Raw genomic sequence first — 13,162 nt, forward strand, 5'->3', positions numbered from 1 at the left:
TATATTTAGCCTGATTTTTTGTATGTGTGTCTTTTGTGTGTCTGTCTTGATTTGTGTTTTAAGTCTGATGTATATGCAAAAGTCTGGTAGGCTATTGAACAATAAACTAAACTTTTCATCAATGATCTACTAACACACACAGCCTTGCTGGAATAGCATAGAAAGTAATCTTCCTAAATAAAGCAGGATTACATTCAAAGCTCTGTTTCTTAGCCACTATGAAACTTGTCTATTCAGTGTGGAACACACCATTAACATATGATGTTGGTTTGACACTGGAAGGTACAACATGCCTCCCCTTAGATAATAAGTGCACTGTGATATCCTACTGTGTAAGGGAACGTAGCACATAAGACATATGACGAGGAGATTTAATTGCTTATGTCTCTGTGAGATGGAGCCCCTAACATTATGGAACAAATGGGAAGGATCTACATTGACTCCTCATGCTGAAAACATTCATATTAAGAACATAAGAATGCTGGGTCAGACCAAGGGTTCATCTAGTCCAGCGTTCTGTTCACACAGTGGCCAACCAGCTGTCAACAGGAAACCCACTAGCAGGTCATGAGTGCAATAGCACCCTCCCGCCCATGTACCAACTGGTGCACATAGGCTTACTGCCTCTGATACTGGAGGTAGCATAGAGGCATCAGAACTGGTAGCCATTGATAGCCTTCTCCTCCAGGAATTTGTCTAACCCTCCATTAAAGCCATCCAAATTGGTGTCCATCACTATGTCTTGTGGTAGTGAATTCCATAGTTTGACTATGCACTGTGTGAAAAAGTTCTTCCTTTTATCTGTCCAGAATCTCCCACCAATCAGCTTCATGGGATGACCCCAGGTTCTAGTATTATGAGAGAGGGAGAAAAATGTCTCCCTGTACACATTCTCCACTCCATGAATAATTTTGTGCACCTCTATCATGTCTCTCCTTACTCTCCTTTTTTCCAAGCTAAACATTCCCAACTGTTGTAACTTTCCCTCATAGGGAGTTGCTCCAGCCCCTTGATCATTTTAGTTGCCCTTTTCTGCACTTCTTCCAGCTCTGCCATATCTTTTTTAGGTGCGGAGACCAGAAGTGTACACAGGATTCTAAGTGTGGTCTCACCATAGATTTACAGTGCCTTGCATGAGTGTTCACCCGGCTTTGACTTTTCCACATTTTGTTGTGTTACAACCTGGAATTAAAATGTCCTCCAGACATTGTGGCTCTACAACTCCCAACATCCTTCATCATTGGCTATGCTGGCTAGAGCTGATGGAAGCTATAGGCCAAAATATCTGGAGGACCACAAGTTACCCACCTCAGTATATTGGGTTGTGCCCTAAACATTAATCTTGGAATGAGTATACTTACTGGTTTGTAATCCACCACTTTGTTTCATTATGTTAATAAATGAACCAAGAATTCTGCAAATATTCATTACAATCCCCATCTGATGTACAGGAAAGGTTTGCATTTTCTTATGCTTATTCAGAAAGTCCATCCCTCCTTTTATGCTTGAGTGAAATAAACTTTCAAGGTATTCCGTATCATTCTGTGCTATTATTTCAGAAAAGCCTTCTAACCATGTTTTGACATATGGCTCCCATCCTAGATCAACTGGGTCCTGCAAATAAATTAAATGAATGAATAGATGTTCAGAAATATACTCATACCATACATTTATGCTCTTTGTGTTTTGATACTGCTCATAACATATGCAACACAGTACGTACTACTATGTATCTATACCACCCAATAGCTGAAGACAAAGAGATGCAAAACCTACTTGTGAGAATGGAACAGTGCAAATATTGCAATTCTCAATTAGCATTGCTTAGTGATCAGATTTGCACCATTCAAGAAATACATCCATCCATCCTGGGCCATGCTATACCTTGGAACGAGCTGAACTTGCAGACAGTGTGATTTACCAACTGAACTTGCAAACAGTGAGATTTACATAGTCTACTCTATGTTTTCCTCCCGCCCACCCCTGCAACCTGCCCTTTAAAGCAACTTGCCTGATGGAGAGCTCTGTAGATCTCAAAAGCTTGCACATTTTTCTGAGCTTTCAGTAGGCCTAATAAAGGTATTATAACAACAATGTAGGAATAGGGTTCTTTTAGGGATGGCGGAGAATTTCTCCCCGAATCTTTGGGGGGCCGAGCACCAATGCATTCGGGCCCCCGAAATCGGCAGTGAAATTCTCCACCCCCCCACCCTCCCTGGGACGGGACTTACCTTTGGCAAATGTCCCTCCCGGCGGCGGGTCCCGGCGGCGGTTTGGCGGCGGTTCGTTGCGGGCGGTGGCGGTGGCCGGTCTCCCGACCGGCTGCCGCCGCCGCCGCCATTGCAAAAGAAAAAAAACTAAAGTAAAAAAAAAACCACACACCCGTGCATAGGCTACGTGACGATTTACGTAGCCTATCACGGCTAGATTTCCAAAGTCAGCCGTGATAGGCTACGTAAATCGTCACGCTATTTGCGTTGCCCTTATTTTCGCCGTAGTCTATGTAAATCTTTACATAGACTAGACGTGCCAAAATAAGGAACGCAAATGGCGGCGCCCATGGGCCGCCGCCATTTGCGTACGCGCTTTTATTTTTTTCAAAGTCACCCGTGATAGGCTACGTGATGATTTACGTAGCCTATCACGGCTGACTTTGGAAATCTAGCCCTGATAGGCTACGTAAATCGTCACGTAGCCTATCACGGGGTCTTTTTTTTTTTTTTTTACTTTTTGTTTCGTGGCCGGGGAGATGGGGCGCTTCTCCCCGGCCTGAATTTTGGCCGGGCGAGGCGGGAAGCCTCCCCCCCGGCCTGAATTTCGGCTGGGCGAGGCGGAAAGCCTCCCCCCCTTCGCCTGAACTTCGGGGGGGAAAGTGAAGCGCCTCCCCCCCACCGCGAAGCCAAGCTGCTAAAAGGTAAGTGACTTTCGTACATCCCTAGGTTCTTTATATCTCGCTCCCACCCACCAACAGACTCACACCCAGTTGGATTGAACTACACACACACACACACACACACACACACACACAACCACCTTCTTTCTCTCCCCCACCACCGTTTTTTTTCTAATAATTCAATAGCAGAACAAGACATCATCCTGCTTCTGATCCATGTGGAAGAAAATGTGTGCTGCACTTCATATATTATGCTACAGTTTTTTCAACATGGCGACAAATTTTCATGTAGTTGATATGCATGAAATGGCCCTCATTAAGTGACGATATAACTTCAAAGGTCCAGAGTAGAGACACAAATCAAAGGGCTTTTTGGTAGTGGTGCCTAAGGGTGTACAAAACCCCACTTACCGTGCTCCGCTGGGGTCCGTGGGGGGGGAGGCGATCCGGTCCTTCCCCCAGAATCCTCGACCAGGGGGGAGGCGGTCTTCCCCCCCGGAATCTTGCCCGGCTGGCTCCGCTCCGCTGCAAGGCTGCAGAGCCGCCGGCCACAGCTGGCCACGGCCGGACTTCCGGCTGCTGCTGGGCTGCTGCGGCCGCCATTTGTGTCCTTGCATTAGGCCATGATAGGCTACGTAAGTATTTACGTAGCCTATCACGGTAAAAGGCAGGGACGCAAATGGCGGCCGCTACGCCATTTGCCGTGATAGCCTACGTAAACACTTACATAGCCTATCACGGCAAAAAGCAGGGGAGCAAATGGCATAGCTCTTTGCTGTGATAGGCTACGTAAGTATTTACGTAGCCTATCACGGCCTAATGCAGGCACGCAAATGGCGGCCACTACAATGGCTGCCATTTGTGGCTGCAGCAGCCCAGCAGCAGCTGGAAGATGATCCAGAGCCGCCGCCACATCTGCCGCCGCCGCATCCGCCACCAGGTAGGTCTGTCTTGGGGGGATTCTGGGTGGTGGTGGTGGGGGGAGGCCATTCCACCACAGACTCTGGGGGGCTGGATTCCAAAGAAATCCGTGGCGGATTTCTCCAACATCCCTAGTGGTGCCTAGGATATAGAATAGGCTCCCAGGAGAAGCACACATAAGCTGTCTGTTTTTAGGTGGGTGTTCAAGGCAATTTTATTTAAGTGGGCTTTTTAGGATCATTGTATATTATTAATCTGCTTTTTAAAAATGTTGTCTTTTAATTATTGCTGATTCTGTTGTTAATTTGTTTTTTAGACTATTTTTTCTATTTTTGCAGCATTTGGATTCTATATATGGCTACACAGCTATAGAGCGTTTTGTTTTCTTATGTTTTAATTAATAATAATAGTAATAATAATTCAAATACATTTCAAATTCTTCTGCTACTACTACTACTGCTGCCGCTACTAGAACCAGTCATGTCTGATGCCTTTCATGTTAATTTTTAAAATGTATTTTATTTAAAATATTTCTTGGCCACCTTTCAGGGCAGGAGCCCTCCCAAGGCAGCGGACAGCAATAAAACACATAATAAAACAGGTGTGGTACTAAAAATTATAAGAACACAATAAAAAACAGCAACAGCAAATATATCAGGGGAAGGCCAAAGTAAAATCGTATGTTTTTAGGGCCTTCTTAGAAGGCTACAGTGATGCGGCCTGGTGGACCCCCAATGGCAACGTATTCTAGAGGTGTGGGGTCACTGCAGAAAGGCCCTCTCTTATGTGGTTATCCCACTAACTGCTCTCACAGGTGGGCAAATGAGAAGGCTCTCTCTTTCTGACCTTAAAGTATGGGCAGGCTGTTATGGGTGAAGGTGGTCCTTCAAGTAATTTGGACCCAAACTGTTTAAGGTCTTAGAGGTCAAAACAAGCACTTCAAATTGGGCTTGGAAGCACACCAGTAACCAGCGCAGCTGGCACAGTTATATGATTGCATTGCCTTGCCCCCCACCAACACTCTGGTGGCAGCATTCTGCACCAGCTGAAGTTTCTGAACCATCTTGAAAGGCAGCCCGATGTACAGTACATTACAGCAGTTCAGCTTAGACATCAATAGTGCATGGATCTGAGGCAAGATCTGTCTTCTCCAGATAAGGCCACAGCCTAAGCTGTTAAAATGCACTCCTGGACACCGCAGCCACCAAGGCTTCCCCAGTTAGCGCAGAGTCCAGGAGGACTCCCAGACTATGCACTTGTTCTTTCAGTGGGGGGGGGGGGACTGCAACCCCATCTAAAATTAGTTGTAAACCTCCATCCAGAGTAGTTGGTTTCCCAAACCACAGTACCTCCATCTTGTTTGGATTAAGTTTCAGCTTGTTTCAGCTTGTATCCCAGAATGATATGAGATTGAAATGAGTAGGGGTGCACGAAAGTCACTTACCTGGTCTCGCAGCTTTTCGCGGTGGGGGGAAGCGCTTCGCTGCTCCCCCTGCGAAGTTCAGGCCAGGGGGGGAGGCTTCCCGCCTCGCCCGGCCGAAATTCAGGCCGGGGGGGAGGCTTCCCGCCTCGCCCGGCCGAAACTCAGGCCGGGAAGGAGGCGCCTCGCCTTGCCCGGCCGCGAAATTAAAAGTTTAAAAAAAAAAACACGCCCCCGTGATAGGCTACGTGAAGATTAACGTAGCCTATCACGGCTAGATCTGCAAAGTCAGCCGTGATAGGCTACGTAAATCGTCACGTAGCCTATCACGGGTGACTTTTTTTAAAAAAAAGCGCGTACGCAAATGGCGGCCCCCATAGGGAGCCGCCATTCGCGTTCCTTATTTGGTCGCTGTAGTCTACGTAATCTTTACGTAGACTACAGCGACCAAATAAGGAATGGGAATGGCGGCTCCCTATGGGGGCCGCCATTATCCGTACGCGCTTTTTTTTTTTTTAAGTCACCCATGATAGGCTACGTGACGATTTACGTAGCCTATCACGGCTGACTTTCCACATCTAGCCGTGATAGGCTACGTTAATCGTCACGTAGCCTATCACGGGGGCGTTATTTTTCTTTCTTTTATTGGAATGGCGGCAGCGGCAGCCGGTCGAAAGACCGGCTGCCGCTCCCGCCCCGGACGAAGACCCGACGAACCGCCAGCCGGACCCGCCGCCGGGAGGGACATTCACCAAAGGTAAGTCCCGTCCCGGGGGGGGGGTGCAGGGGGTGCGGAGAATTTCTCCCCGAAACTTGTTTGGGGGGCTGAACACGTTGGCGCTCAGCCCCCCGAAGTTTCGGGGAGAAATTCTCCGCCATCCCTAGAAATGAGAGGCAAAGCTGAGTATCATCTACATACTGATGACACTTCAGCCCCAACCTCCTGATGACTTCCCCCAGTAAGATGGGGGAACCCAAAAAGCATGGGGTTCAGGAAGGAACCTTGTTGCATCCTAGAGGCTAACAGCTATGGGGTGAAACAAAAGTCCCACAGCACCACCTTCTGAGATCGCTCCTCCAGGAAGGACCAGAACCACTTTAAAACCATGCCTCCCAACCCCAATCCAAATAAACAATCCAAAAGAATACCCTGGTCAATGGTATTGAAAGCTGCTGAGTGGTCCAGAAAAACCAACAGGGTTGCATTCCCCCCATCCATTGCCCAGCGCAAGTCCTCAACCAGAATGACCAAGGCTGTTTCCGTCCCATAACCATGTCTGAAACCTGATTGGAAGGGATCTAAAAATAACCAGTATCATCCAACACTGCTTGGAGTTGTGAGGCCAGCACACGCCCCAACACCTGCCCAAGAATGGCAATTTGATACAAGGCAGTAGTTATCCAAAACCATAGGATCTAGATCTGGTTTGTTCAACAAGAGCTTCACCAGTGCTTCTTTCAAAGCTTTGGGAAGGGAACCTCACCATCCCTCAAAAGGAATTAATCACTTTGGAAGTCCAGGTGCCCAGCCCAACTCTGGCAGATTACATAAGCCAGGATGGGCAAGGATCTAAACAGCAAGTAGTAGGCCTCAGCTCTCCAAACAGTTTGCCAACATCCTCACGTTGCACAAGCTGAAAGGTATCCATAATATGACTAAATGTTGTATTAGCCCTGTCCATCCCAGACACTGTCAAAACAGTGGCATCCAAGTTGGCACAAATACGAGTGACTTTATTTGAAAATGTCTAGCAAATTGTTCACACTATGTCAGGGGGTCACCCCTGCTGCCTTCTGAAATCCTCAGGTAGCCAGAATCAACACGCAGACAAGAGAGCTCTTTTCCAAGACTTTATTCCCATTCAACCTAATGACGCTTACTGATGCTAATTGCTTGATCCTACGAGTGAGACTTAAGATAGCTGCCTATTCGGGGGTTCTAACCTTAGGAATCAGTTGATCTGCATTTGGAGGGGAAGGCGGGAAACCTCTGTACTTATGAGCTAGGAGGAGAGAGTCCACCCCTTTCCCGTGGGGCATCGGGGCGCCACTGTTGCCATCGCGCCAAGCGGGCTGAGCACCTCCTCTCAGCGCCCGCCATCTCGCACTTGACAGTGCGCCAGTGCCTAGCATCCAGAAATGGCTGCTGCTCCTCCCTCTCCCCGCCAGGGTCACTATCACTCTCAGGAATGTGTACCGGGAGGGGCTCTCCCCCTGGCTGCTCCTCTGAACAGCCATGGGTTCCTCTCCCGCGGTTTCTATCTCTTTCTCAGAATCAAAACTGCTTTGGGGCTCTCTGGGATCCGATCCAACCCTGACACACTAGGTCTTTGAAAGTTCATGTTGTTGTGTTCTAAAGTTAACACACAAGAGGCATTTAACAACCTGAGAGAGCTCTGCTGGATGACAATGAGCAGATGCAATGGTGACAGAGAAGTAAGATTTCTTTGCCACCATTACCCCCACAGAACAAGATTGCAAATGGATTCTTACCTGTGTTCAATCGTCTTCATTACGAGTCTTCTGCCATTTGTACTCTAATCATCGACACAGTCATTTCAACATTGTCAGCCCCTTGGAATACCAAGGAGTTGACATGATTCTATAACTAGGTCGTGGACATTTGGAAGCAATCATGTCATCTCTTCATTCCAAGTGGTGATGTAGCAGCCATATCGGGGGTCAGACTAAGTAGCCTCATGCAGTCTCATGCTTCATGTTCTTGCTGAGCTCTTTCTCCCTTGAATATATTGTTGTAAGCTGACGAGACACAGGAATTCCTTATCTTGTCAAAGGTCATACAGTTGTATATCTTGTTCTCTGCTGTTCTCTTCTGTTCTCTCCTTATCATGGCTACCCTATAACCCAGTTCTTGTATTATAAACAATAGTGCTAGGAGAAGAAATGTTGAGGACTGCAACCCCACGCGGGAGGGGGAGGAGGAGCTGTTTCATATGTGTCACAATGTCTATAAAACCAATGTGCTGATGTATTTCGGGGCTTCTGGCTCTTTGGAAATGATTCCAGCCTTAAGCCCGCGCGTTAAATAAAGAATCTCTTTTTCCTTCACTCCGTGGTCTCTCTGACTCTGGGTTCTGCAACATAAATGGTGCCGTGACTCGGATGTGGCAGGCTCTGAGCCAGACAGGTGGCAGTTGCCTGCTCTTGATTGCCGCACCAGGAGGACGAGCTCGGCGCATGCCTCCCTTTCTTGGCGCCACCGACCTTTTTGTCGAGTGAATGGGAGAAAGCCTGCACCGGGATCGCCCAAACGGTAGCGAGCAGCAAGAGAACCTTGGGAAGAGGAGGAAGGAACTTGAGCCCTGCCTGTATCGCAGCTGCAATTGAGTTGAAACCCACATTGGAAGCCTTCAGGAGAAAGGCAAGTATATGGGAAAAAGAGGGCCCCGCCTTTAGGGAGAAAGGCCACTGGGCAGAAAAAAAGAGGGCCCCGCCTTATGAAGAAGGTCAGTGTTGGTGGTATACATATACAAAAGAACCTACTCCTTGCGGGTAGAAGGGGGGCCTGATCACACCCCCGAGTGGGCGCCAGTACCCAGCATGCCAGTACTCAGTAGGAAGCTGAGGAAGCTGGGGAAGCCGTTTTCCGCTCTGGTAAAAAGTGGGAAAAGTGGGTGGCAGGGACATATGGATGCAGTAGAGAGAATGATGATTGTGTGAGTGGCTACTGCGGTTTCTGAAGCATACCGTTGACCGTCCGGGTGCCCAGGCCAGTAGCAAAGTGCGTGGTGTGTAAAATCCTCTTGTGTCGGCCAGTGAGACCCCTTACTCACTGACCAATTCCCATTCCCTAATTGTGTCTGTCTTCAATTTAGGAGGGAGGCTATGGGTGGTGGGGGAAGCAAACCTTGCACCCCCTTGAGATGTATGTCAAACAAAGAAGGAAAAAGTTTTTTTAAAAAGATTCAGAATAGAGAGAGAAAACAGCAAAAAGCTCAAGGTCGAGCTGAGAGGAAAAAAAGAACAAGATCTGAGGCTGTTTATTAGAAAAATGTTGCAGGACAGTCTGGCTTTTAACAAAGTGTGGGAGCGTGAGAGTGTAAGGCCGAAGAAGTAGCTGTTAGCCTAGCGCGCCGAGAGAGGGGGGGCAGGAAAATTGCCCACAACGTTCTGAGTTGTGCAACATCATCACCTCGCCTAATTGAGATGAAATCCCTAAGAAATGGAAACTGAAAATGAAGACCCAGAAGATGAAGGCAAAATAGAAAATAAAGGTGAAGAATCAGCCCCCAGAGCACAGGCTAGACCCCTCTTCGAGTGAAAAGTGTGCCATAAGACTGTCCCAAAGCAGAATGAAGCAGAAAGACCATGTTGAAGATCTCTGTCAAGGTAACCGTGTTTAGCTTTGAACTGTGTTAGAATTGCATAGAGCCTGTAGCTACTGACTATCAGCTATATGATTTCTGAAGAGCGTAACCATTAAGCTTTTGCCGTGGGATTCCCTGCAATGAAGAAATCTCACTGATTTGAGTGTCCAGTGTTACACTGCCTAAGTGTGTGTGCTAAAGAGACCGAGAAACCAGACAGCATGTTCCTGGCCAAGCCAAAATCACGCTACTACCATGCTCCTGAAAGCTGCAATAAACTGTGTAAGCTGGGAGACCCAACCTGATTGAGAAGACAAGAAGATATTGGAGCAACTGTCTTAAAAAACAATGAGATCTGTGTAGCTGGCTGGCTGACGCTGTCAGTGATGTTACAACTTTAAATTAAGACTGTTTTCCTGTTTGAGACCCCAGTGAAGAAAGCTAACCCGAGTTATTTGTTGCCCGTGCCAAAGCAAGAATTTGGCTGCCCTGTACCTCATTGTGTCCTGTTTTAAGCTTGGGATTTACAAATACAAACAAACTGAGAAGCTTGCCTTTGAAGTCCTGCAAATCACCCCACCGCCTCCCCGAAGATTAATGGCTGCTTGAAAAATGCAAGTATAAGGCGATGCCCATCACCCCCCAGCGTCCTGAGTTTCAGCACTCAGTGTTTCAGTGCTTTCGTGTACCAGGTTAGAAGAAAAAAAAAAAGAGTAAGTTTTTAAAATGTCTGTGAGAGAACCTGACAGAAGTAAAATAAAATTTACAGAAGAGTTGCCCAAGTTAAAGTGTCATGGCTAGAGAGCTGAGCTTTGCCGCTCTGTTTAGACAGAGGCCTTGCTAAAAAGTTAAAGGCCCTTGTCTGTCAGAAGGGGTGTAGGGCCACACTTTCCCTTTTTAAACTCATGCAAAAGTGGAGAGCCTTTGCTGGAAACATCTTATCTTCATTGCCCAGAGCCGTCTCTGTTTGCTTCCATCAATGTCTGGGCTTTTTAGAGACACTCTGCACATGAACTAAAATTTTAAATTGTCAAAGACTTGCCATGGACAGTGCTGTGAAGCTTTTGATAAACTTGAACTCTCATCGCTGTGGACCGTGTGTCTATGTTTGTAGTCAGCTCAGTGTACAGCAGGCTGAGTTTGATCTATAACTTTTAGATTTCCTTTTGCCAGAACTCATGCAGCATAGAGTTGCCGATGCAAAAATGGTGACCTAGAACTCTGTGTGTGTGGGTATGCCCGTCCCTTGATTTTAATGAGCCCTGAGCTTTCAGCCAGAAGAGCAGTATAATTGCTGGATCTGCTCCATATTGCCTTACCATGCAAGAAGTGTTTTCCATTCATTGTGTTAAATTGCAGAAAAAGTTTGTTGTGTATATTTTATGATTTCTTAAATATCATAAAATATATGTGATATTTGCAGATTAGTGTTAGTTGCAACTCCAAATAATACTAAGTGTGGTTCCCAATGGATGACAAGGAAAGAAAGACAAAAGCAAGTAAAAAAGAAGGAATAGAGAAAGTAGCAGACAGAGAAGAGAGAAAAAAAGAAAGAAAGAAAGAAAAGGCAAGAGGCAAAGAAAAAACATTTATAAAAAAGAAGTGTGGCCATAGTTGCCCCCAGGGTAAATTAAAAGCAGCTGATTGTGCCTGGAGCTTATTACCTGTGGTAAAGTAGCCACAATAATGTAATAGTTCTTTAAGATGAAGAAAATGTAACTAGAAGGAGAAGAAGAGCCTATCCCAAATGTGTGTCATTGGGACTAGTGTAAGGCAGAAAGGTTTAAGTAAGTGAGTTTAACTTGAAAAAGACAAATAAAGAGACAAGGCTGGTGCATGGAGCAGAAAGTTTTATATAAAAAGTTTGAAACATGATCTGCAATACAGGCAGATCAGCAAAGAACAAGAAAGCAAAAGAAAGAGAAAAAATTTGTCTTCCCATACTAATGAATAAAAGTGTTATCAAGCACTTTGAGAAGCAAAGTTGTTTACAGGAAGCTGTGCCTGAGAACCAAACACTTCTAGCCTATGCTGAAAATGCTTGCTAGTGTTGTGCTGCCTCATGGGTAACATGTATGGTATAAAAACCCATTTAGCCCAATAGCTCGTGGTTCGGAGAAGCTGTCTGATCCAACCATTAAGTACGCCTGTGTGCTGTAATAAAGCCTCCTTGTAAGTAACCCCCCCCCCCCGCTGAAATCCCAAAACACAAGTGGGGCTAGAGCGCCTCAGCCAGTATTAAACCCTGCTGTTAGAAGCCATGAAAGCAGGTATGAAGAAGTCAATTAATATGACCAAAGTGTTTAAAGTGCTGCAAGGTGCCACCGACGCCCCAGAGCGTACTTGGAGCGTCTTTCAAATGCCTATCGCCAGTATACCTCCCTCAACCCAGAGGCCCAAGAAGACATGGATGAAAGAAGAAAAGAAGAAGACCCGGCAGAGGCAGAAGATTCTTAAAAAAGAACCAGTGTGCCCAGTGTGGACAAGATGGACATTAGTGGCATGAATGCCCAAATAAAATAAATCAGATACACAAAGGAAAAAACCAAAGGGGCCAGAATGGGCGAAGAGGGAGACAGCTTGTGAGGGGCCGTGACATTGACTTCATAATTGACACTGGAGCAGCATCAAAAGCAAGCAAACGTTAGCCTTAAACAAGAAGTTCAAACACTGAGCAAAGTTCTTCAAGCCCAGCGTCGCTTTGTCTTAAAAAAATAAGCCATTCCCATCACAGAAGCTCATCCTTTCCAACCAAGAGTTAAAGTATGAGTTAAAGAGGGAAAAATAACCCTTTGACTCCCAGATGGAGAGGGCTGAAAACTGTCATACTTTCCACCCCCACAGCTATGAAAGCAGCTAGAATTAAACCCTGGATACATTGGACACGAGTCAAGAGAGCGAGAGGGGGAAAGTAGACTATAAACAGAAATCCTGAAAATCCTTTAAAAATCATTCTGAAAAAGCAGTAAGAAGACTCAGGCTAGACCTTACTGTGGATACACCGGGAAACTGTCCCCCTGCGTACGGTCAGACCTGCAACTGGAGAATTGAAGAAGGGGACTAGACCCTACTGCAGCTTGCCAGGTGAATAGCTGCCCAGCGTACGGTCAGATCCCAAAGAAGATCAAACATGCGTGTTGTAGTGTTAGTAGTGTTGCATTGTGTTTCCTTAATAAGGTGCAAAAGGGGGGGTCTGCCCCTGGAAAAAGAAGTTTGTCCCAGTGATTTGCTGATAATTACTGGCTTCACCTGGCTAACATCACGAGAGTAAAACATTTTTGTTTGCCAAGAGGTATACCTGCAAACAGGCTTATTAGCTCTTGCCTAATACCTGTCTGTAGACATCCTGGGAAAATTCAAAAAGATACCATGTTAAGAGTTTATGGTGTAAGTTTAACTTTTTCCCAATATGCTAATTGGGGCATGGTTGCAAAGATCCTACCCCCTACAGAGTTCACTCTACGCACCCCCATCGTTGCTGAAACAAATGCTACGTGTGCACGAATGCTTAATTGTCAAAAATTTTCCAGAAAATATAAAGCTATCCCTGGCCCCCTTCCACTGTAATAAAATTCAAAACATATCTTTTAATAATGCCCA

The 13,162-nt window shown here is 46.2% G+C and overlaps 1 protein-coding gene across 1 annotated transcript in view; it reads right to left on the reverse strand.

Moving 5' to 3' along the window:
* The window catches only part of DNAH14 (dynein axonemal heavy chain 14), a 237,827-nt gene that overhangs the window by 136,985 nt on the left and 87,680 nt on the right, over positions 1 to 13,162 (reverse strand). Inside the window, 1 exon segment of the mRNA XM_084820967.1 lies at positions 1,362 to 1,614. Within this exon segment, the coding sequence (XP_084677093.1) occupies positions 1,362 to 1,614 (253 nt within the window).

Source organism: Heloderma suspectum, chromosome 1 (assembly GCF_057233095.1).
Source record: "Heloderma suspectum isolate Gila_16-S chromosome 1, 16-S_ref, whole genome shotgun sequence".
NCBI lineage: Eukaryota > Metazoa > Chordata > Lepidosauria > Squamata > Helodermatidae > Heloderma > Heloderma suspectum.